Source organism: Aethalodelphis obliquidens, unplaced genomic scaffold (genome assembly GCF_003676395.1).
Source record: "Aethalodelphis obliquidens isolate GAN/ISIS:26980383/991018 unplaced genomic scaffold, ASM367639v1 scaffold22, whole genome shotgun sequence".
Lineage (NCBI taxonomy): Eukaryota > Metazoa > Chordata > Mammalia > Artiodactyla > Delphinidae > Aethalodelphis > Aethalodelphis obliquidens.
The window spans coordinates 16,378,615-16,405,755 of NW_020837966.1; the positions used below are offsets into that span (position 1 = coordinate 16,378,615).

A 27,141-nucleotide genomic window follows, 5' to 3' on the forward strand; every position below is an offset into this window, starting at 1 on the left:
TAGTTTGGTCCCAAGTAGATATAAAGATAAACAAGAGGTGGTTCCCAGCCCTCAACTGAAAATGCCATCTGCAGGACTGGAAAAGTTATCTAAACGTTGCCAGAGCTTAGTTATATTTGCACAGAGTTAAAAGTGAATCTGAGGTACTTTTTAAAAAGGCTTTAAAACTGTTCCTTAGACGAACTTTCTTCCACTCAGCAGTGGAAACCTATGTACTCTTGACAGGTATCAGAGCTACCTGGATGAGTCAAAAAGAAGCTTTGACAGATGGCTAGTGATCTGTCCAGGTGAAGGCAGGGGGGTCAGTGAACGGCCACCTGGAAGCCAGGAGACCCATGTGGCTCAAGTGAGGGGTCAGCAGGGAAACAGTGGGCGTGCAGCTGAGAAAGGTGGTCTGGGAAGCAAACTTTAGGGACTGTCAAGGACAATTCAGGACTTGATTCTCTAAGCGGTGGGAAGCCATGGAAAGTTTCTCAGCACGGTAGTGCAACAAGCCAGGAAAACCTATGTCCCTAGAAGGGTGAGTCTGGCAGGGACGATGCAAGAATTTAGAACAAAAAGGTGCCTGACAGGGAAGACCGACTGAGGTGTGAGTGAGGGGAGAAATCTGGGAATAAAACTCCCCGCAGAGGAAATAGATTGAATCCGATATTATCTCAGCTTCACAGCGGAGAAACGCTAGTACCTTCTCACTGGACTCAGGGGAATCTGAAATAATCCTGATGCCGAATCTAGAAAAGGAGCTTGAGGTGGGGAAAATGATGGATTCAGGCTTTCATCACAGTCTCAACTATAGCATTGCCTAGTATTTTGTTTAAGGATTTAAGTGTAATAATGTATTTAAATAAATACAAGAAGGAAGCTTACGCAGTCAAGCCCTTTGGAAACTCTTTACCACTGTCCTTTCACTTCGTTGGGAAATACAGAGCGATGGAGACAGATTCACAATAGACTCCTTAAAACAGCAGGCTGCCCTGGAATTTCAAATATTTCTAGTTGTAAAAAAGACATCATGTTCATATTTGATAGAATACATGGAGTGAGGAGCCCTAGAAGTAGACACTTTATCCAGATAAAGTTTCCTTGTGAAAGACTTAATCGCAAATGTTCTTTCAGAAAAGGAGACATGATAAGAGCCATCCCAGTAGCCAAAATACAAGTTTCAAATTCCTTTATGAGTTAAGGATTAAGGAACTCGCAGCTAAACCGAAAACCAACAGAGGGTTTGACCCGACAATGACTAAGGTGATTAAACAGCCCGGATGTTTCAGCTCTGAGTGCATACGGAGTAGGGCTATGAGCTGAGACAAAAAACTCAGAAGTAGGGTTCTATTAAAATAACCCTTGAGAACATCTGCCCACTTAACTGAGTTTTGCCTCCACAGGAAAATAAATTTGTAGGAGGCATACATGGTTTTTTTTTCCTGGTGCCAAATACCATAATATACTTATACTTTACAAGAGAAAAGTGTCTTGTCACTTCTATTTTTAAAATGAAATTCTTTAAAAAGCCCCCTGTCTTAGGAAAATACAAAATATCCCTATCTGTCTATCTCCAAGCTGCCAAGCTCTAACGAATTTCTAGCTTTATGCAGAAACGAACTTAAAAAAAGACAGGCAACTAGTACTTTCTATAATGTTTTTTAGGTGAAAATGTAAGGTGACTAAGTAGCTACTGTGCTCCTGGTGCATTTTCTTTATTCTCTGTTGTATGAAATAGATGGAGCGTTTTTGTTTCTAGCCCTCGTCCCAAATAAATACCACTCTATTAAATAAAACACAATATGTATTTATATAGCTATTTAGATAAGCCCACCTTCGAATAAGACCAACAGGCTCACTTCTCAACAGCTGGCATCTCCTTTGTGGACTTAGTGTGGTTGTATTTACACAGAGTTAAGGCTTTTCTAAAGAAGAGTGTATTTTTACCCTGAAACTACGGACAGAGAGATTAAGAGCACATCTTCGGGGAAGATGTATCATCTAGAAAATGGAAACAGTCACAAGCATAGGTTCTGAGGTTTTAACGTATCGTATCTTTAGCTATTTTGCTCTCACCTCTGTTATTTCAAGACACTCACTGTGTTCTTTAAAAATTAAGCCATTTATTAACTATTAAGATAGGTGGAAAGCCCTGCCCATTTATATTTCTGGTTATTCAAAGAAAAGAAGCCATTCCAACCTGACCCAGGTCACATGCATAAAAGCAGTAGTGAGAGGACTACAATTTTTTTAAGGAACCTTTTCCTTGTTCCCACACTTCACAAATGACACAGTAGTGTTATCTGCACAGATACGGCGGGAGGCTGGGGCTGAGGGTGTACAGACTCCTCTTCTGTGATCTAGGTTTGTCTTCCCAGCTAAAGGCCCCCTCGCACAAGCACACGCACATTCGGCAGAAACTGCTAAGGCAGGGTCTCTTGACCTACGTTTGGGACCAGATCATTCTTTATTGGGGGTAGCACCCTCTCCCCCAGCATGACCACCAGAAGTGTCACCAGACATGCTCAAATGTCCCCCGGGCTGCAGGGAGAAAATCATGCCCCGGCTGAGAAACATTGATCTGTGGTTATTTATTTATCTATGGTGATGATTTAGATGTACTCGGCCCGACATGAGAGGCTGTGCTAGATCATCAGACCTCATCAAAGCTCTGGCTGGTGAAAGTGATACTAATTCACAGTAAATATCATCACGCCACCTCTATTCCATGGCTTCCGTCCTCCCTCCACCGGGGGCGCTTCCACAAGTCTAACCTTTGTATCTCTCTTTCACACACACAAATCCTGGCTAATCTTGGGCTCACTGTGCTGACAGTCTATGTGACCTGTCAGATTCAGAGATCACATTTTTCCTGCTCAGAAACCTCAGGGTATTTTATATGCACTTTGTTCCTAGCACTTCATCCATTCTCCTTGAATACAAATTCCCAGAAGGCAGGCAGTAAGCCCTAAAATTTGATTTGCTCTAAGGCCTTTAATATCACAGGCTCTGTTTACATCTCCAGCTTTGTCTTCTACCATTTCTGAGCCAGACGAGCTGATTCCGCTTCCCAAGGTTGTCCCCTTCATTCTCAGGTGCTCTACACGCCTGCCCTTCCTAGCTCCTTCCTACCTGGTCAAGTCAGACCGATGGCTTCTCATGGGCACCACCGCTGACCCCTCGTCTGCTTTACTAGAGTTTAATTACCAGTCTTTCTGAGTAAACTCCGGGCTCCTTGAAAGCAGGACCTGAGTCTAATTATTATGCTACCCTCCAGCATCTAGGACATGCCAGGCACAAATGTGCTAAATTAAAACTTGATAAATGAACAAACATACGCAAGAGGCATGTCCTTCCAACTTCCAAAGTACTTTTTGTAAAGGATTCTTCATTGTCCTTTACCTGACCAACACTGAGAAGAACTCAGAAAACTGCTTCGTCTGCCACGTGGCACAGAGAACAGAACTGGTAAGAAAACCGTGTGAACTCACAACTTAAAGACAGACCCTGCATCTCACCACACAATCCATAAAGCCATGAAAGATGTCTGCAATACACACAGTAACTCTTGTCCTTAAATAAGCGAAATCCGACATCTCAGAAAAGATATTTAGGCATCATCAAAAGGAAAAAAACTATAGCTTTAAAAAGTAACTAACTGTCTTCCATTCCTAGGCTTTCACCTTATTAAGTTTTTTTTAAAACCGATGTTTAGAAAGCATTCACTTTGACAAAATAAATTGTTTCACTGTACTACACATTCATTTCATCTTATCCTAAAACGATTCAGCATTATCTCTTGATAAATGTGTAGAATACGGTTCCTACCGCAAAACAGCCTTGTCTATGCCAGCAGACGAGTCAAAAGCAAGAATGCTTAACAGCTAAATAGTTTCTGTTTTAGGATCCAAGTACTCATAGCTTTAATCAATAATTCCCCATCCCTTCTCCCAAATCCCAAATGTGTATTACAGACACATTTCAATAATTCAGGGGGACTTCATAAGTTAATTATAAGAAAAAAGCCTGATAGGAGAAAAAAAAAGCTATTTTTTCTCCCTTTTTAACTAGTAAAAGCTATGATTTTACGGAAAAGCAACAAAAAACACCAGATAAGTATCTGTGGTGTGGATTAACAAAAATGCATAAAGACAGTCCAGTGTCTATACCAACATTAATAAGTGCCCCCCCATGTCTTCTCGCCTTGGTTTTAATTTAAATGTAAATTCAAGTAAATTTTATATTTTAGATCCTCTCTATTCTTAGTGACAAATAAGATAAAAGGAACATAGCAGCAGAGACTAGGTCTTCCCGCACGCCAATTAGCAGCATGATACTGCATAATTATCATGGGATAAAGATTAAGCAGGTAAAGCTAAAAAGCCCTAATCAAAACATGTTCAGATAAGGAACAGATGATCAGGGAGATAGGAAAACAGACATACCCCCTAACTAGAGCCTAAACTACAACTTCCTACACCTCCTCTGTGACTCTGAGCCAATAAACATTGACTGAGCACCGACTATTGGCCAAGCAGTGCTAGTGCAGGGAACACAAATACGAAGACACAATTACAATCCCATCTTTCAGGGTTTTGGTGTGCTCTGGCCACCAAATGTTGCACTGAAGTTACAGATTTACATAAAGCTTCTCCTGCACTACCCAATATAGACGCTTCTAGTCACAAGTTCCCATGTAAATTTACACTAGTCACATCTCAAATGCTCAAGGGCCACCTGTGCTTAGCGGCAACCAATCGTACTGGACACATATACATCATGGCATATAGAGAGGGAGATATATAGAAAGAACACTTGCGTCATCACAGAAATTCTACTGTACAGACTCTGCTCCGACACCAGATAATTGGTCTCCATCACTTACTGATCCTCTACACTAGGGAAATCATGGACCCTGTGAGCGTGTTTCCTTTGCCACAGACACAACCAAAATGACTTTCAGTAGAAGAACAGCTAAATAAATTATAACCTGTCCAATATAATGGATGCCGTGGAGCGATTAAAAAAACAGGTCGATAGGTAGCTCCACAACCTAATACTAATAGGAATAATGCACATTGGATTAAGAAATATCCAGTGATAGCCATTTGTGTAAAATACATTCATACTGAAATCTACCACATTTTCCACAGACCTGTCTTTAAATACACAAGTATATGGAAAATATATTGACCAAACCCATAGGGTACCCATAGGGTAGAGGCCAAAAGGGATTTCTCTCATATACAAAATTTAAAACAAGCCAGTGTATGATAAGGTATTAGTATTTCCTTTACTAAGAGACAGATGCTAATAGGAACTATTACCCTATCTGTACTTTCCAGGCATCGATAAAAGTGCTTTGAGTTTTGTAAAACATTATTTAGATATCTAAGATTTTTATATCCAAATATTCTAAACTAGACAGTATAAATACAGTTCGTTATGATTCGTGAGCTCCTGTAGAAGTTTAAAATATATAGAGGCGATGTTGGTTCTGGATAAAATGGCAGAATAGGAAGACCCTGAGCTCACCTCCTCCCATGGACACACCAGAACTACAAATACCTATAGAACAACGATTTCTGAGCATGACCTAGAGACTAGGAGAACATATTTCTACAACTAAGGCTATAAAGAAAAGGCCACATCCAAACAGATACGAAGGTCAGAGATGTGGTCTAGTCAGAACCCACACCCCTGGTGCGGGGACCCACAAGCAGGAGGGATATCACAACCATGAAGCTCCCTGCCGAGGAGCAAAGGGTCCGAGCCCCACCTCAGCTGCCCCAGCCCGGGGGTCCTGCACCAGGAAGATGAGCGCTTAGAACATCTGGCCTTGAAAACTAGTGGAGCTTACGTCTAGGAGAGCTGGAGGAATGGAGAAAACTGAGACTCCACCCTTGAAGGATTCACACACCAACTCACTTGCTCCCAGTCCCAGTACGGAGGCACCAGCTTGCAAAGTCCCTGTGTGACACAAGAAGGAAATTCATTGACTAAATTTAGGACACATGCCAGAGGGGCAGGGATCCGGTGGAACTTCCTCCAGGGACAGAAGTGCTGGCAGGAACCCTTTTTTTTTTAACTCTCCTTTTACCTAGCTTGCCCAGCACTGATGTGCACCATTTCCGTAACTCTCCATCTACCTAGCTAACACTGTGTGCCCCACCCCAGTGTTCCCCTAAGACCCTACCCAGCTGTGATCAGTCCCTCCAACGTAGCTCCTGCCCCACCTGCTGGGCCACCTCAGCTGTTACCAGTGCCCCTGCAAAATGGTTCTTGCCCCCTACCCCACCCAGCAGCTTGGCCGGCACTGGGGTCCCTCCAAAGTATTCGGAGAGCTCCGCACACCAGCAGTCCCACAAGATCAGGCCCCACAGCCAGTTGTGCCAGAGACGAGTTCTACACATCAACGTGCCCCATAACAGTCCTGGCCAACCCATGCAACCGGCCAGCCTGGGGATCAGCCCTGCCCACCAACCAGTGTGTCTGTAGCAATCAAGACTCAACCATAAAAGGAGGGTGCATACAGCCCACACCAGTGATACCTCTGGAGCAGCTGGCTCTGGTGACCAAGGGTGACTGGGCCACTGGGCCCCACAGGGCACCTTGTACATAAGGCCACTCTTTCGAGACCGGGAGACATAGCTGACATACCTCATATATGTAGTTAGCCAAAATGAGGAGACAAAGAAACACCTTCCAAATGGAAATAAACAGGAAAAAACACAGAAAAAGAACTAAATGAAATGGAGGTAACCGATTTACCAGCTAAAGAGTTTAAAGTAATAGTCATAAAGACACTCACTGAACAAAGGAGAAGAATGAATGAACTCAGTGAGAACTTCAAAAAAGGGACAGAACTTCAAAAAAACATCAGAACTAAAGAATACAGTAACTTCTACTCAATACTCTGTAATGGCCTGTATGGGAAAAGTATCTAAAAAAGAGTGGATGTATGTATATGTATAACTGATTCACTTTGCTGTACACCTGAAACTAACACAACATTGTAAATCAACTATACTCTGATTAAAAATACATATATCCAGTAACTTAAATGAAAAATACACTAAAGGGAATCAACAGCAGATGTAGCAATACTTAGAATAGACTCTAAAACAAGAACTGTAAACGGAGACAAAGAAGGACATTACCTAATAATAAAGGGATCAATCCAACAAGGTATAATGCTCGTAAATATCTATGCACCCAACAGAGGAGCACCTAAACACATAAAGTAAATATTAACAGATATAAAGGTAGAACTTGACAGGTATAATAGGAGGACGTGAACACCCCACTTACATCAATGGACAGACCATCCAGACAAAAAATCAATAATGAAACATTGGCCTTAAGTGACACATTAGATCAGATGACCTTGATAGATACAGTTCACCAAAAAAAAAAAGCACACAAAAAAAGTAAACTCAAGATGGATTAAAGACCTAAACGTAAGACCAGATACTATAAAACTCTTAGAGGAAAACATAGGCAGAACACTCTTTGACACAGATCACAGCAATATCTTTTTTGATCCGTCTCCCAGAGTAATGGAAATAAAAACAAAAATAAACAAATGGGACCTAATGAAACTCAAAAGTGTTTGCACAGCAAAGGAAACCATAAACAAAATGAAAAGAGAACACACAGAATGGGAGAAAATGTTTGCAAATGATTCAACCAACAAGGGATTAGTCTCCAAAATTTAGAAACAGCTCATGTGACTCAGTATCAAAAAAACAACCCAATCAAAGGATGGGCAGAAGACCTAAATAGACATTTCTCCAAAGAAGACATACAGAAGGCCAAGAGGCACGTGAAAAGATACTCAACATCACTAATTACTAGAGAAATGCAAATCAAAATTATGAGATATCACCTCACACCAGTCAGAATGGCCATCATCAAAATATCTGCAAACAATAAATGCTGTAGAGGGGGTGGAGAAAAGGGAACCCTCCTACACTGTTGGTGGGAATGTAAATTGGTAGAGCCACTACGGAAAACCATATTGAGGTTCCTTACAAACGGAAAAGGAGAGCTGCCATATGTTCCGGCTCTCCCACTCCTGGGCATATATCCAGAGAAAAGCATGGTTCAAAAGGATATGGCACCCAGTGTTCACTGCAGCACTGTTTACAGTAGCCAAGACATGGAAGCAAACCTAAATGTCCATCAACAGATGAATGGATAAAGAAGATGTGGCACATATAGACAATGGAATATTACTCAGCCATTAAGAAGAATGAAATAATGCCATTTGCAACAACATGGATGGACCTGAAGATTATCATATTAAGTGAAGTAAGTCAGAAAGAGAAAGACAAATATCATATAATATCACTTATATATGGAATCTAAGAAAACAGATACAAATGAACTTATTTACAAAACACAAACAGAATCACAGACTTAGAGAACAAACTTATAGATACTGGGGGGAAGGGTGGGGGAAGGGATAGATTGGGAGTTTAGGCCTGACATGTACACACCTCTATATTTAAAATAGATAACCAACAAGGACCTACTGTGTAGCAGCAGGGAACTCTCCTCCGTACTCTGTAATAAGCTAAATGGGAAAAGAATTTGAAAAGGAGTAGAAACATGTATATGTATAACTGAATCACTGTGCTATACACCTGAAACTAACACAACACTGTTAATCAACTGCACTCCAGTATAAAATAAACAGTTTACTATAAAAGCAGAAAAAACACATACATTTCAAGAGCACATGGAACATTCTCCAGGATAGATCACATTATACCATAACACAAGTCTCAATAAATTTAAGACGAGTGAAATCAAGCACTTTCAACCACCCACAGAGGTATGAAACAAGAAATCAAATTACAAAAAGAAACCTGGATAAAACACAAATGCGTGGAGACTAAACAACATGTTACCAAAAAACCAATTCATCAGTGACGAAATCAAAGAGGAAATCAGAAACTATCTCGAAACAAATAAAAATAAAATACAATTTTCCAGAATCTATAGGACGCAGTGAATGTAGTTCTAAGAGGGAAATTTAGTGATACAGGCCTACCTCAAGAAACAAGAAAAATCTCAAACAACCTAACTTACCATCTAAATGAATTAGAAGAAGAGGAACAAAGAAAGCCCAAAGTCAGCAGAAGGAAGGAAATAATAAGTATTAGAGCAGAAATAAATGAAATAGAGACTAAAAAGAAAATAGACAAGATCAATGAAACTAAGAGCTTGTTCTTTGAAAATATAAACAAAATTGATTAACATTTAGCCATACTCATCAAGCAAAAAAAAGAAAGGGCCCAAATAAATAAAATCAGAAATGAAAGAGAGGTTACAACCAATACCACAGAAATACAAAGAATCATAAGAGGTCAGGAGAAATAATTATATACCAACAAACTGAACAACCTCAAAGAAATAGATAAACTCCTAGAAACATACATTCTTCTAAGGCAAAATAGAAAATCTGAACAAATTGATTACTAGTATTGAAATTGACTCAATAATCCAAAAGTTCACAACAGGATACCAAGGGGGAAGGGGGGGCTGGGATGAATTGGGAGATTTGGATTGACATATATATACTATCAATACCAAGTATAAAATAGATAACTAATGAGAACCTACTATATGGCACAGGGAACTCTACTTCATGCTCTGCGGTGCCCTAAATGGGAAGGAAATCCACAAATGAGGGGATACGTGTATACATATGGCTGATTCACTTTGCTGTACAGCAGAAACTGACACAGCAGTGTAAAGCAAGTATACTCCAGAAAAGAAAACAAAAAATCCCTTCACAACAAAGTCCAGGACCAGATGTCTTCAGAGATGAATTCTATAAAACATTTAAAGAAGAGTTAATACTTATCCTTTTCAAATTATTCCCAAAAGTTAAAGAGGAAGGAATGCTTCCAAACTCATTATCCTTATACTAAAACTATAGACCAAGACTGTACACCAAAAAAAGAAAAAAAAAAAGACAATTACTGGCCAACATCCCTGATGAAGATAGAAGCAAAAAACCTCAACAAAACATTAGCAAACCTAATTCAACAGTACATTAAAAAGACCGTATGCCATGATCAAGTGGGATTTATTCCAGGAATTCAAGGATGGTTCAATATCTGCAAATCAATCAATGTGATGCAGCACATTTACAAAATAAAGGAGAAAATCATACAGTCATCTCAATAGATAAAGAAAAAGCGTTTGGCAAAATTCAACATCCAGTTATGATTAAAAGCTCTCAACAAAGTGAGTATAGAGGGAATGTACCTCAACATAATAAAGGCCATATACCATAAACCCACAGTTAATATCACACTCAATGGTGAAATGCTGAAAGCTTTTCCTCTAAGATGAGGAACAAGACAAGGATCCCTACTATCACAACTTTTACTCAACACAGTGTGAGAAGTCCTAGTCAAAACAATCAGACAAGAAAAAGAAATACAAGTTATCCAAATTAGAAAAAAAAGTAAAACTGTCAGTTTGCAGATGACATGATAGTATATATGAAAAAAACCTTAAAGACGCCACCAAAAAACTATTAAAAGTGATAAGTGGGTTCAGTAAAGCTGCAGGATACAAGAATCAGTATACATAAATCTATTGTATTTCCATAAACTAATAACTAAGAAAAATTAAGAAAACAATCACGTGTGGGATAAGTGAACCCTTATACACTGTTGTTGGGAATTTAAATTGGTGCAGCCACTATGGAAGACAGTATGGAGATTCCTCAAAATACTAGGAATAGAATTACCATATGATCCAGTAGCTACCCCACTTCTGGCTCTCTACCCAAAGAATACAAAAACACTAACTGGAAAAGAAATATGCACCTGTATGTTCACTGCAGCATTATTTACAATAGCCAATGTATGGAAACAATCTAACTGCCCATCAACAGACGAATGGATAAAGAAGATGTGGTGTATATATATATATATACAATGGAATATTACTCAGCCATAAAAAGAAGAAAATTCTGTCATTTGCAACAATGTGAATGTATCTAGAGGGTATTATGCTAAGTGAAATAAGTCAGACAAAGAAAGACAAATAACATATTATTTCACTTATATGTGGAATCTAAAAAATTAAAAAAAAAAAAAACAACAACAAACAGAACCAAACAGAAACAGACTCACAGATGCAGAACAAAAAACTGGTGGTCTCCAGAGGGGAGAAGTGTGGGAGGTTGGACAAAATAGGTGAAGAGAATTAAGAGGTACAAACTTCCAGTTATAAAATAAGCCATGGGGATGTAATACACAGCACAGGGAATATAGTCAATAACTGTGTAATAATTTTGTATGGCAACAGATGGTTGACTTATCCTGGTGATCAATATGTAATGTTTATCAATGTCAAACTGCTATGTTGTACACCTAAAACTCCCATAATATTGTATGTCAACTATACTTCAATAAAAACATTAAACATCTTTACAACTGTTAATTAAAAATTAAGTAGAATCTACAGAGGCAAGCAACCATTGTTGTTACCTTTCGAAATGAATCTGTGATTAGTGAAGATGAAGTAATTCTCTCCTGTGCTAAAACTCATCATGCACCAGCTACTGCGGGGAGACGTAAATAAGAGACCCAGTTCCCATCCTCAAGCAACTTGCAGACTAATGGGAAGCATACATTCGACAAGTTTTTACAACAAAACAAGATGCACATCATGAACTGGAAGTATGGGGAGATACAAGAACATATAGAAGATCTGAAAGGAGACTAGGCATTAAGTGGACAAATGTGTGTTGGGGGGATGAAGGGAACGATTCAGGCAATGACAGGTGAAGTGCAGAGATGAAAGGGAACAGAAAAGCCTCCAGTTTGCCTGGGGTACAGTAGTTCAAAGAAAAAAGTAAGACAGAACGAGATTATGCAGGGCTTCATCAGCCAAGCCATAGTAAGGCATTTGGATTTCATTTTAAAGACAGTGAAAGTCACTGAAGTGTGGTTTTAAATATGGGAGTGACGTAATGAGTTCTGTTTCTGTAGAAGGATCATTCTGGCTACAGCGTGAAAATTGGAAGACGAAGAGTAGTAAGCTCAGCAAAATGTATTTAGGCCCTTAGACGGTGGAGGTGACCGTGGGGTAGAGAAGAGTGGACTGATTTGAGAGAGAGCAAGGAGACAAAATGAGTATGATCTGGATTCAGTAATGGAGCAAATATATACACTAAACTGTCCCAGCTGGGGAGACAAACTTAGCAATTTTTTTTTAATGTTAAAGATCCTTACCTTTTTTTTAATAGGCCTACAATCCTTTATCTTTAAGCCCCAAATCCAAAAGGCTCTGAAAATGGCAAAAATTTCTTTAGAATGGCAGCAATACCTGACTTGAATTAACATGAGGTTCTTCATCTTGCCTTATCCCATCCTGCATGAATATTCATATATTTTACTGTATGAATATTAATATCTGTAATTATGGGGTGCAACTGCAGAAGACGTTAGGTCTGTTAGGTAATAGATGGCATATGCACTATGTTGCCTTAACTAAATCTGACAGAATCTGAATTCAGCAACACATTTGGCCCCCAGAGTTTCTGGCGAGGAATTCTAGATGGGAAATTTGCCACGTTCACTTTCCATTTTGAAAGGTGGCGGAGTTCATGCTGATGCATAGCAATGGTATGTATACAGTACGTGTACACCAAGCAGTCTACAAACGTGTGTCTGTTGGGTAGGGTAGGTGGGATGTGGTTAATTATTGTTGACTGTATGATTCTAGAGATAAGAATGTGTGTGTGTTTTAACTGCTGACCTTTAGAAATGCATCAGATAAGACAGGAAGTGTTCGTTTTCAGGGAGGTTTCACACCACTGTAGAGAAACTGCTACAAGACTTAACCTCATGCATCTGTCCCCCTGAGGACTGATACTTGTTTCTAACAAGGTGTCTGCTTGAAGGAGCCGGGGGCATCAAAAGGAATCAGTCCCAGGCCTCCACCTACAACCATCAACATTGATTCTTTTTTTTTTTTTTTTTTTAACCACTGCCACCATAGTCTGCTAGGGGATAGGGAAACAACAAATGAATGATATCCCAAACTATTCTCACAGAACTTGCTCCAAAGATGTTGTATAAATAGTAAACTAGAAATAAAGAGAATATTAGTCTATAACATCAAACACGAGGTGAGAAAACCAGGTTGCTGACTTTCTGAATAGAGTTTTAGAGGAGGCGGAAAAGCATGTCTAGGGAAGAAACTGCTCCAGTGGGTGATATTTGGAGAGACAGTTGGGCAAGCAGAAATCAAAGCATATCTTCCTGATTGTCCAGTAACTGAACTCCTCATTGGTACCTCTTGGGAGACATCATTAATACCCTACTCATTAAGAAATTTGTGGGGTTATATTTATGTTCATTTTTTAAATGACACTGACATAGGTGACATAGGTGCAGCCCTAGTTTCCTTTGAGTTGCAAAGACAGCAAAGTAGGGGGGTTCTTCAGTGTTAGGTCCTTTTGCAACATTAGGGAAACTGACCAGAAAGGTCTTACCTTCAACACAAGAAGGCTGAGCCCGAGTTGTGCCAGCAACCTGTCCTGGGAAGCAAGAACACTTGACCGTTTGTGATCGCTCCTCTATGCGGTTCTTGTTACAGCACCTGTGCACTGCGACCACCTCACAGGTCCCTTGCTTGATTTGGTGGTGACCTGGTGGATAACAGGGGAGCAAAACAGACCCAGTGCTGTTAGGAAGAAATGAAAGTACCAAGGATGTGAATGATGCCATGACTACATTTCCCAATTCCATGTATACTACGTTTATGAATCCTTTTTGTTTGTTTGTTTTGATGTAAATTTAAACTTATATAAAGGTGGCAAGAATAGTGCAAGAAACTCCTATAAAACTGAGGTATACAGAAATTTGGCTTCCAGGACCTTTAGCCCCGGTATCACACCAATGGCTGTGTTATGTTACTTACATGGCAAAAGAGATTTTGCGGATGTAATTAAGATTACTAATTGGTTAAGTTTAAGAGAGGGAGATTATCCTGGATTATCCATGTAGAGCTAAGGTGATGAGCCCTTCAAAGCAGAGAGATGAAGCAGAAGGCGAATTCAGATTTAAACCACGAGGAGGACTCAAAACACCATTGCTGGCTTGAAAATGGAGGGGCCAAGAGTCAAGGAAATGGAGACTTCAGTCCTACAACCACAAGGCACTGAATTCTGCCAAAAACCTGGATGTGCTTGGAAGCAGATTCTTCGCCAGGGTCCCCAAAAAGGAAGGCTCTCCTGCGGATACCTTGATTTTAACCCAGAGAAACCAGCCAAACTGTGCCAGACTTCTCACCTACAGAAACAAGCCGCTAAATTTATGGTAATCTGTCACAGCAACAATAGCAAACTGATATAAGACCTTTTACCTAGATTCCCTAATTGTTAACATGTGACCCCATTTGCTTTCTCATTCACTCTCTTTCATATATTTTTCTGAGCCATTTGAGAGTAAGTTGCAGACATGACAGTCCTTCACCCCTAAACACTGTGTATTTCCCAAGAATAAAGACTTTCTCTGACATAATTAACGAATTCAGGACATTTAACATTAATACAGTCCTTTAGAGCCATTTCCCCCGCTGCTCAGGATCCAATGCAGAAGCCTACATTATATTTAGTTCACATTTCTTTAGCCTTCTTTAATCAGAAACTTCTCCTCAGCCTTTATCTTTCTTGACCTTGACATTTTTAAAGAATACATGTCAGTTATTTTGTACAATGTTCCTCAGTTGGGATTTGTCTGATGTTTCCTCCTGATTAGAGTCAGGCAATGCACTTTTAGCAGATTACCCCAGAAGTGACACTATGTTCTTCTCAGTGCATCATATCAGGAGGCACATAATGTCATTTATCCGGCTTTTGGTGCTCTTACTTTTAATCACATGCTTAAGGTGGTGGCTGCCAGTTTTCTCCATTTCTAAAGGTACTATTTTGCCCTTTGTAATTAATAAGCATTTTAAGGGGAAATATATTCAAACTATGTAAACACCCCACTCTTCAAACTTTGACCCACTATTTTTAGCATCCATTGATGACTTCCACCAGAACCAATTATTAATATGATGGTTGCAAAACTGATTCTATATTAATGTTCAAATTATCTCAGATCTAGACAGGAGGAGCCCCTTCATACTGGCAGCTGTGTCATTTTGACATACCCCCATTATGCTTTGAGATCTTAGCTAAATTTCTGGCTCAAAAGATGTGCCAGATTTTCCCTGCCCTCATCATTTTTCTCCAAGGAGCCCTGATTGTTTTTAGTGGGGCTTCAGATTTAGAAACCAGGACCTTGGCACAAAGGTTTATTCATTGCTACCAGGGAGTGACTTGGGGCTGAGAGGGCAGATAGACCTATGGGGGGGGGAGGGGGAGAGAGAGAGAGAGGGAGAGAGAGAGGGAGAGAGAGAGAGAGAGAGAGAGAGAGAGAGAGAGAGAGAGAGAGAGTGTGTGTGTGTGTGTGTGTGTGTGTGTGTGTGTGTGTATCTCCAATTCCATCCTAGCACCACAGGTTCTCCCTGCTCTGTCCACAATTCTATATTTCGACCTCCCATCGCCAACAATGATAAAACTGACTTCCATACTCCTGTAACAAACAGAAAATGGTTTACGTTTAATTTATATTGGAGTCCATTTTATCAGTTAGAAGTCTTTTAACAATGGAAAGTGATCTAAGCTCACTTAAGCCAAAGAGAATTTATTGGAAAATTATCAGGAGATTGTAAGACCAAGAGAGAACTTAGCTGAACACTAAGTGGACCCATTCTCATGGCTGGACCTGAGGGAATGATTCCACTCCATGAGTCTGTCGTTCTGTTCAAGGTCATGTCAGCTGTAGCAGCCACCATCTAAGATGGTCCCTAATGCTCCCTGTCTCCTACTGTCCACACGTTTGTGCAGTCCCTTCCCACATGGTACCAGGGTTGGTCTTTATGACCAATAGCGTGCAGAGGAAATGATGATATGTCACTTCCAAAATTAGGTGGTCACCCTTTCTGTGCCTTTTGGATCACTCACTCAAAGGAAACCATGGGATAAGTGGCCCTATAAAGGGGCCCTTGTGGCAAGGAACTGAAGTCTCTTGCCAACAACCCTGTAAGTGAGCTTCAAGGTACATTCCCTCCTACACCGCACCAGCACTGGTCTGTGTGCCAGTGCCAATAGCACACATCACAAGTGATGGTTTATCACTTCCACAGTCAGGTTATAAAAGACAGTGGTGCAGTCCCTCGTTTGCTCATCAGTCACTCTGGAGGAAATCATGCTGTGTGCTGCCACGAGTGAGTTTGGAAGTGGATCCTACAGCCCTAGTCGAAGCTTCAAAGACTACAATCCCAGCCAACAGCTCAACTACAGTCTAACAACCCTGAGTCTGGACCACCCAGCTAAGCCATTCCCAGATACCTGCTGCTCAAAGACTGTAAAATAATATATAGTTGACCTGTGAACGATGCAGGACTTAGAAGCACTGACCCCACACACCCAGTCGAAAACCTGAGTATAACTTATGGTTGGCCCTCCTTATCTGTAGTTATGGATTCAGCCAACCACAGGTCGTGTGGTACTACAGTACATACTTACTGAAGAAAATCATAGTATAGTGGACCTGCACAGTTCAAACCTACGTTGTTCAAGGGCCAACTGTTTGTTGATTGTTTCAAGCATCTAAGGTCGGGGCTCATTTGTTACACAGCAATGGATAACTAATGCACCAACTCTGGTTACACCAAGATGGAAAGACTTACCTTTGCTTTGATTAAAAAAAAAAAAAACAATGGAAACAAGACTGTAGAGGCAATGTTTAGAAATTATTACTGAAAGGTTTTCAGGCACCCTTGAGCACCCTCATGATTTTCAGATATACCGTTTACATATATATTGTTCTGTGAATTACAAGAAATCTCATCTACTCGTTAAAACAGGTTTCCCCGAGGATTCCCACAGGTTAATGCTTTGCTTGGTTTCTGTTGTTTGGTGTATGTGCTTTGAATAACAAAGCTCCTTTTTACAATTCTGTATTTCAGATTTTTAATCCATACAGATAGACCTTCTACAAAGTAACCTCTATATCATGGTGAATTTTTTCTGGCCCTTCCCTGTCATACTATCTTAAATGGTGGAAGCAAAATCCAATTAATGGTGAGAACAAACACTAAGGCAAAGTTTCATTTGTAAAATACATAAAAGCGGAACCAGTACCCAGAGAGTCAAATGGCCAGCATGAGAGAACGTTTTCAATCCACTACAGAGGAAAACATAAATATGAAAGGAGTAATTAAAACTATAAACCTAATTAAATGTTTGCAAGAAGAGTGTTGATTTCCCATAGGTAGTTGTGTACAATTGTAAAAAAGTAAATAAGTAAAAAATAAAGAGTAATTACAATGTCAGTAAAGTAGCATGGGACTTTAGCACCAAGTAAGCAGAAAAGGGGAGAGTTCATGGGGAGATCCTTTCTGTAGTCTCCAATTGCAAATAAGCACTTCAGGTCAAACGGTCCTGGACAGGTAATGAGTAGCCACGAGGGGGAAGAGGGGTGGCTGGGATGAATTCATCCTCAGTCTTCTCTCAGTGACCACCCTCCCTGTTGGCCATTGTCTCAGTTTGCTCAGCTGCCACAACAAACTACTACAGACTGGGTGGCTTCAATAACAGACATTTATTTCGCAGAGTTCTGGAAGCCAGAAATCCAAGATCAAGGTGCTGGCCAATTCAACTCCTGGTAAGAGCTCTTTTCCTGGCTTTAAACAGCCTCCTTCTTACCATGTCCTCACATGGCAGAGAGAGAGAGAGAGAGAGCACGCGCTCTGGTGTCTCTTCCTTTTTTTCCTAAGGACACCAGCCCTATTAAATTAGGGCCCACCTTATGACCTCATTTAACCTCTATCACCTCCTCACAGACGCTCTTTCCAAATACAGTCACATTTGGGGGTTAGAGCTTCAACATATGAATTTGGTGGGTGGTGGGGGCACAAACACTCAGTCTGTAACAGCCATCATGCCTTAATTAGACTTTTAATGGTCCTAGAGAATCTATAATGAAAGCAGCTCTAAACCTCATTAAGAAAATAAAAAGAAATGTGCTTTAGTAACTTCCTAGAATAGTCAAGAAGTGATGTGAACATTCATTAATATTATAGTTTGCTGAGAATTTTGTTGCTATTTAGATAACCATCCACAAATGCAAATAGTTTTTTTTTTTTTTTCTATTCAATCTTGTCTCTGAATAATCAGCTTGCCTGGTCTAGAATTTTATTCATTTATATAGCACCAACTATGGTACTTCATTGATTTTTAAGATACATATTTTAACATGTCAGGATGTGTCACAACTGATAGCATCTTACCATTATAATTGGCATTGCTTTTCTTTCTTTGAAATACACAAAACAGCAGTATATTTCACAATTGACAGCATCTTAGATTTGATAAAATATGGTAGGTTACAGGCACTCTTCTAAACTTTCTACAAATATTCTATGTAATCTTTTAAAATGCTACAGTACAGGCACTATTTTATTCCTATTTTACATTTAATAAAATGTCCAGAAATTGATTTGCCCAAGTTAACACAACTAGAAAATAGCAAGAGAAGAGATTCAAACCCAGGCAGTGTCTATGCTCTCACAGCAGAAAGTGTAGTCGCTATGGTAGCTAATATTTCACCAAGTACAGCCAAAATAGTATCTCTACCTCAGCAAGTCACAAGATATGGCTCAGTTTCCCACATAAACGTCTTTTCTACTTGATAACAATGTTTATGTGGCTCCATTTAGACAGTCTTTCTAGAAATGTGTGTAATGTTGACATGTGACAATAATCTTTGAATAAGGATGTGCCTCATTTCTTTGTAATCTTTGTTCCTGGCACAAGAGATGGGTTCTCAGAAACAGGTACTTAAAACTGCTGAAGGAATGATGGCAGAAGATAGGGATCCAGTGTGGGCGATGCACAGAAATCACTGATTATACGTGCTTGAGCAGCTCATGTGTTAACGTTGTATTAGTCAGAGTTCTCCAGAGAAAGGGAACCAAGAAGATGTGTCCAAGGGTGGACAGGTTCATGATGCAGTAAGAGCTGATGTTTCAGTTTGAGTGCAAAAACAGGAAAAGATACGTCCCAGTTCAAAACCTGGAAGAATTCTCTCTTATTCAAGAAGAAGGTTAGGCTTTTTGCTCTATTCAGGCCTTCAGCTGATTGGATGAGGCCCACCCACGTTAGGGAGGGCAATCTGCTTCACTCAATCTATAGATTCAAATGTTAATCTTATCCAAAACACCCTCACAGAAACACCCAGAATAATGTGTGACTGGGCACCCCGCCAGTGAAGTTGACATATAAATGTAACCATCGTAAACATCATACAGCTACGTAGTACAGTGTTGCTGGATGAAAAAAAAAAAAGAAAGTAGAAAACAGACAAGAAACTAGTGGCTTAGTTCTCTAAAAACATACAAAAGGGATGCCTTGTTCAATAAGCTTAGTACCAGAAAGTGGCCACTTCAGGTAAATTCACTTAAAACAAAGATGCATTTTCTCTCTTAAACAGCAGGGAACATTTCAGTTGGAGATCTGTCTTGAAAACTACAGCTAAATACATATACATAAGACCTGTGCAGTAAGTGAGAAGTTGTAACTGAAATCTCTCATTTCTCTTACTTTAGAGCTTCAAGGTGTGAACTGGAGTATATACGAACGAATTATCCAGAAGTGGAGCTAGATTCACTGGACAGAAGCTGGCCAAAGAGGGGGGAAAAGAAAACTGTCCTTTTTTTGCTGTTAACCCGTGTCAGTTTCTGGGCCATTTTCCTTCCAGTTTTCTCTGGGCAGGTAGATGGAAGCGTATTTATTTCTATTTATTTAGCCAACACTTTCATACAGTATACTGTGTGGCAGTCACTATTCTCAGTGTTCTTGGAGACATATTTTGTAAGTGGGGAAACTTAAAACTTCCTTGATTCCTTTCCACACTTCCGAACTTGCAATCAGGTTGTGTATGTTATTTTCAAAAAAGGTGACTTAAAATTAATACTGGCAGAAGTGTAAAATTTAAGATGCCTGGTTCCTCACTCACCTGACTAACTGATGTATATAACATTAAAAGAGTTAGGACAATCCTTACCAAAAAAGTTGATTGCTTTGGGATTGCTATAGAGGATGGATTAACTTTATCTGCTTAAATACATACCTTTTTTTCTTATTAAATATGCTTTTAAACTGAAACCATTTCCACCAAGATCAGGAACAAGACAAGGTTGCCCACTCTCACCACTATTATTCAGAATAGTTTTAGCCACAGCAATCAGAAAAGAAAAAGAAATAAAAGGAATCCAAATCAGAATAGAAGAAGTAAAACTGTCACTGTTTGCAAATCACATGATACTGTACATAGAAAATCCTAAAGATGCTACCAGAAAACTACTAGAGCTAATCAACAGATTTGGTAAAGTAGCAGGATACAAAGTTAATGCACAGGGCTTCCCTGGTGGCGCAGTGGTTGAGAGTCCGCCTGCTGATGCAGGGTACATGGGTTTGTGCCCTGGTCCGGGAAGATCCCACATGCCACAGAGTGGCTAGGCCCTTGACCCATGGCCGCTGAGCCTGTGCGTCCGGAGCCTGTGATCCGCAACGGGAGAGGCCACAGCAGTGAGAGGCCCGCGTACCGCAAAAAAAAACAAAAACAAAAAAACTTAATGCACAGAAATCTCTTGCATTCCTATACACCAGTGATGAAAAATCTGAAAGACAAATTACGGAAACACTCCGATTTACTACAGCAGCAAAAAGAATAAAATACCTAGGGATAAACCTACCTAAGGAGACAAAAGACCTGTATGCAGAAAACTATAAGACACTGATGAAAGAAATTAAAGATGATACAAACAGATGGAGAGATATACCATGTTCTTGGATTGGAAGACTCAACATTGTGAAAATGACTATATTACCCAAAGCAATCTACAGATGCAGTGCAATCCCTATCAAACTACCGCTGGCATTTTTCACAGAACTAGAACAAAAAATTTCACAATTTGTATGGAAACAAAAAAGACCCCAAAGAGCCAAAGCAATCTTGAGAAAGAAAAACAGAGCTGGAGGAACCAGGCTCCCTGACTTCAGACTATATGACAAAGCTACAGTCATCAAGACAGTATGGTACTGGCACAAAAACAGAAATATAAATCAGTGGAACAGGATACAAAGCCCAGAGATAAACCCACTCACATACGGTCACCTTATCTTTGATAAAGGAGGCAAGAATATACAATGGAGAAAAGACAGCCTCTTCAATAAGTGGTGCTGAGAAAACTGGATAGCTACATGTAAAAGAATGAAATTAGAATACTTCCTAACACCATATACAAAAATAAAATCAAAACGGATTAAAGACCTAAATGTAAGGCCAGACACTATAAAACTCTTAGAGGAAAACATAGGCAGAATACTCTATGATGTAAATCACAGCAAGATCCTTTTTGACCCACCTCCTAGAGAAATGGAAATAAAAACAAAAATAAACAAACAGGACCTAATGAAACTTAAAAGCTTTTCACAGCAAAGGAAACCATAACCAAGACCAAAAGACAACCCTCAGAATGGGAGCAAATATTTGCAAATGAAGCAACTGACAAAGAATTAATCTCCAAAATTTACAAGCAGCTCATGCAGCTCAATATCAAAAAAAACAAACAACCCAATCCCAAAATGGGCATAAGACCAAAATCAACATTTCTCCCAACAAGATATACAGATTGCCAACAAACACATGAAAGGATGCTCTACATCACTAACCATTAGAGAAATGCAAGTCAAAATTACAATGAGGTGTCACCTCACACGGGTCAGAATGGCCATCATCAAAAATCTACGAACAATAAATGCTGGAGAGGGTGTGGAGAAAAGGGAACCCTCTTGCACTGTTGGTGGGAATGTAAACTGATACAGCCGCTATGGAAAACAGTATGGAGCTTCCTTAAAAAACTAAAGATAGAACTACCATATGACCCAGCAATCCCACTACTGGGCATATACCCTGAGAAAGCCATAAATCAAAAAGAGTCATGTACCACATTGTTCACTGCAGCTCTATTTACAATAGCCAGGACATGGAAGCAACCTAAGTGTCCATCGACAGATGAATGGATAAAGAAGATGTGGCACATATATACAATGGAATATTACTCAGCCATAAAAAGAAACGAAATTGAGTTATTTGTAGTAAGGTGGATGGACCTAGAGTCTGTCATACAGAGTGAAGTAAGTCAGAAAGAGAAAAACAAATACCGTATGCTAACACATATATATGGAGTCTAAAAAAAAAACAAAAAAGGTTCTGAAGAACCTAGGGGCAGGACAGGAATAAAGACGCAGACGTAGAGAATGGACTTCAGGACACAGGGAGGGGGAAGGGTAAGCTGGGACGAAGTGAGAGCGTGGCATGGACTACCAAATGTAAAATAGATAGCTAGTGGGAAGCAGCCACATCGCACAGGGAGACCAGCTCGGTGCTTTGTGACCACCTAGAGGGGTGGGACTGGGAGGATGGGAGGGAGTCGCAAGAGGGAGGAGATACGGGGATATATGAATACGTATAGCTGATTCACTTTGTTATACAGCAGAAACTAACACAACAGTGTAAAGCAATTATACTCCAATAAAGATGTTAAAAAATTTTGTTTTTAATAAATAAATAAATATGCTTTTAAGAAAAGTTGCAAACAGCAGGGTAAATAACTATTTGTCCCAGTGCAGTCAGGGCTTTCCCACTGTAAAGGAGGTAAAATATAAAAACCACATTTGCAATGAAAGTTCTTCGGCTGAAACTGCTTGAAAGCTGATGGAGAGACAGAAGGCATCAGATTAGGGTGACTTTTTCTTTATCCTATTATTTCCCTTGAATCCTTTTCCTTTTGTATAAATCCTTTCTTCCCTTCCTCCTCCAGCCCAGCACAAGAAAATACACCCTCAGAGAAAAGCGTCACACTCCAGTGATCTTAGAAGGCATTTATTTGATTTGAGCGGGGTATTCTCTTTGGCATTCTCAGCCTCCCCCCTCCATGGAAGCAGAACAGAGGAAACAAAGGGCTGAAAACAAGATTTCATGAAATGAAAGCAGAGAATGAGGCCGTGGCTAGTCACCTGCCTTTGGGAAACATGCCCAGTATTCCTAGTTGTGCTTCCCTTATAATTCTCAACTTTCTTCCCCTATCCCAGCTCCAACTTGGCTTTTTGTCAAAAAGAGAGACGTCACGTAAGTTAAGACTATGGTAGCCATGGGACCATCAGCTGGACAAACATGGTAACTTAGCTGTGCAGACAAATATCCTCTGAGCCCCTACTATGCGCCAGGCCCTCTGCTGGGGTTGAGGACACAGTAGTAAAAAAGAGAGATGCTTCTGGCCTCAACAAGTAGAGATACCAAATGGAAATATCTAACGATTCTCCTAAGGCGGAAATGGAATTCTTCTCTGTTGGTAACCAAGGGGAGAGCCCTGGACTTGGAGTCAGAATTGCTGAAATGGAATGCCAGCTTCCCCACTTGGAGAATTCCACTGAGTCATTCAATCTCATTTTTCTGATACACAACTAGTACATTATCTATCACACATGATGGTTATGAAGTTTCAATTAAAGTGCTTAATGAATGAAAAGTGTTTAATCGTGAGCTACTTACACCATAGATGTTGAATACATGACTTCGGGTTTTTTGTTTACATATTTATTCAATAAATACTCGTTGAGCACTTGCTTTGTGCCAGACACATGGAAATGTAACACTGAACAAAACAGGACAAAAAAAGCCTCTTCCTCAAGAGTCTTTTGTATTTTTGTGATGAAAGAAACACAAAGCATGAAAAATGGAATTTAAAACAGGGAGGGCCTAAGACACTAACACGTCAGTGTGAAATTAAAGCAGGTGAGAGACTATTACTTGCAGATATCTGAGGGAAAGATGCCCTTTACCCGGAGCTATGTGAGAGAAGGGAAGATGAGTAGGAGATGATGTCTGAAAGATAATGCAGGGTGAATGGGCAGGTTACCCAGAGCCTCATGGGTCACCGTGAGGCTCACAACCGGATGGGAAGCCCCTGGGAAGTCTGAGCTTAGGATGACCGGATATGACAAATATTTGTAAAGGATCTACTGTAATGAGCACAGACTAACGAGGAACAAGGATGGAAGCAGGGACACAGCGCCTGTCACCATAACCCAGGGAGAGGTGATGATGGCTTGGTCCAGGTGGTAGCAGTGGAGATGTAAGAAAAGGTGGCATTCTGGATATATTTAGAAGGTAGAGGTGACAGGATGTGTTGATGGGTTAAATGTACGATGTGAGAAGAAGAGAGGAGTCGATGCAGACTCTGAGGTTGTTGCCTTCAACAACGAGAAGAGTGAGGCTGACTCTTAAATAAAACAGGGCAAACCAGGAGCTTGCTTGTTAGGTGTTAGGTTCCTAACTGAAGAACGTCAAATAGGCAGTTAGATTAGACGTCTGAGTCTGGAGTTTAAGAGAGAAGGCTGGTTTCAAGCTAGACATCTGTTCATCATTAGAATATGTGGATGGTACTTAAAGCCAACAGACTGGGTAAAAATCCCCAAGGAAATAACTGTAGCTGGAGAATTTTTTAAAAGGTTCATTTCAATGCTAAGAGTTTGGGAGAAGAGAAGCAGTGGCCAGTGGCCTAAGAAAAAAACCAAGGAGGAATGTGAGGTGCTCTGCAAGCCCAAGGGACAAAGGTTTCAAGGATAAGGGAGTGATCATGTTAACTGCTGTTCCGAGTTCAAGTAAGATGAGGACCACTGGACATTGCAGTATTAAGGTCAGGGGTGGCCTTCACAAGAAAAGTGTCAGAAAAACAGTGGAGGCAAATCATGATTGGAATGGGTTTCAGAGAAAGCATACAGTGTGAAATTGGAGACAGTAATTATAGCTAGAAATTGTGTTGTGAAAGGAAGAAGAGAAATGATATTGTATAGGGTATACAGGTGTTAGCAATTTCTTTTTTAAGATATGAGAATTTACAGCAAACATGTATGCTGTTGGGAAAAATCTGATAGAGAGGGAAAGCTGCTAAGAGATGTCTGAGTAGGCAGGAGGTAATGGGTGGAACCTAAATGAAGAGGCAGGCATTTGATAGGAGCACAGACAGTTCATTTATAACCCTCCTCTTTCCAATTTTCTGTGTGCCACCCTTGTGCTGGATGGTCTACATGGAAGCTCTGTTCATTGCTATGTGAGTATTCATTAACATCATCAGAATAAAAAAATATGCCTAGTCACACAGAAAACTAGTCCCCACTCAACACCAGGGACTGTCCTGTCAAGGCTGTCAGAGAGCCTCTCGGCGACGGTCCAAAACATCCTATGATGCAAATGTTACAAAGGATGAAGAATTTCATAAGGTCCTTGAAAGTGACATAGTAGAGCTGCTCGAATACCACTCAAAGCCATTCACTGAGAATATGGCAGATTTAGCCCAATAATTAAAGAGGAGAAAATCACCTGGAAAGACTTCACAAAAGAGAATGGCTGAAGTGGCGAAGGGCTAAAGAGCAGCTCATCGGGAAATTGGGGAAGCTTCTGAATGCTTTTGTAGACGGTTATGATCCTGCGGCAAAAGGCCATGATAAAATAAAAGGTGATCCGTTACACTGTGTTACAATTTTTCCCTGAAAAGCCGTATCTAATGCAGTCTAAGAATTTTATCCCAACTACCTTTTCCTTTCCTGCCCAAGACCTTCCACGTGCACTCAAAAAATACAACTTTCCTCCAGAAAAATTTCCCATCTACCTGGAACACTGTCTTTGTGGGGAAAACTGTTGTTATCCTATTCTTATAGATATTACAAATACAGTTTTTCAATAACTGATTAAAAGTCAAAACAATAATACGTTCTAACGTCAACACAACCCAGCCACTTACCTTAGTTTTTAGAATATCTAAAAATCTCCCATACTCAGTATTCCTAATTCATCTTAAGAAAATTTTTCGTCTGACATTATTCAAAATAATACACCTATTCTAGGGATAAAACATTCACAAACAATGTGACTGACAAGGGATTAATCTCCAAAATTTACAAACAGCTCATGCGACTCAATATCAAAACAACAAACAACCCAATCAAAAAATGGGCAGGGCTTCCCTGGTGGCACAGTGGTTGAGAGTCCGCCTGCCGATGCAGGGGACACGGGTTCGTGCCCCAGTCTGGGAAGATCCCACATGCCGCGGAGCGGCTGGGCCCGTGAGCCATGGCCGCTGAGCCTGCGTGTCCGGAGTCTGTGCTCCGCAACGGGAGAGGCCACAACAGTGAGACACCCGCATACCGCAAAAAAAAAATGGGCAGAAGACCTAAATAGACATTCCTCCAAAGAAGACAGACAAATGGCCAAAAGCACATGAAAAGATGCTCAACATCCCTAATTATTAGAGAAATGCAAATCAAAACTACAGTGAAATATCACCTCACACCAGTCAGAATGGGTATCATCATAAAGTCTACAAACAATAAATGCTGGAGAGGGTATGGAGAAAGGGGAACACTCCTACACTGATGGTGGGAATGAAAATTGGTACAGTCACTATGGAGAACAGTATGGAGGTTCCTTAGAAAACAAAAAATAGAGCTACCATATGATCCAACAATCCCACTCCTGGGCATATATCCAGAGAAAAACATGGTTCAAAAGGACACATGCACCCCAATGTCCATTGCATCACTGTTCACAATAGCCAAGACATGGAAGCAAACTAAATGTCCCTCGACAGAGGAATGGATAAAGAAGATGTGGTACATATAGACAATGGAATATTACTCAGCCATTAAAATGAATGAAATAATGCCATTTGCAACAACATGGATGGACCCAGAGATTATCATACTAAGTGAAGTAAGTCAGGCAGAAAAAGACAATTATCATATATCACTTATAAGTGGAATCTAAAAAAAAATGATGCAAATGACCTTATTTACAAAACAGAAACAGACTCACAGACTTAGAGAATGAACTTATGGTTACCAGGGGGAAGGCTGGGGAGAGGGATAGATTGAGAGTTTGGGACTGACATGTACAAACTGCTATATTTAAAATAGATAACCAACAAGAATCTATTGTAAAAGAAAGA

The 27,141-nt window shown here is 40.1% G+C and overlaps 1 protein-coding gene across 1 annotated transcript in view; it reads right to left on the minus strand.

Annotated features, from left to right (window-relative positions):
- TAFA4 (TAFA chemokine like family member 4) overlaps window positions 1-27,141 on the minus strand; it is a 136,244-nt gene that overhangs the window by 19,810 nt on the left and 89,293 nt on the right. Inside the window, exon 2 of the mRNA XM_027121474.1 lies at window positions 13,511-13,666. Coding sequence (XP_026977275.1) covers window positions 13,511-13,666 — 156 coding nt within the window. The remainder of the gene's footprint in view (window positions 1-13,510; window positions 13,667-27,141) is intronic.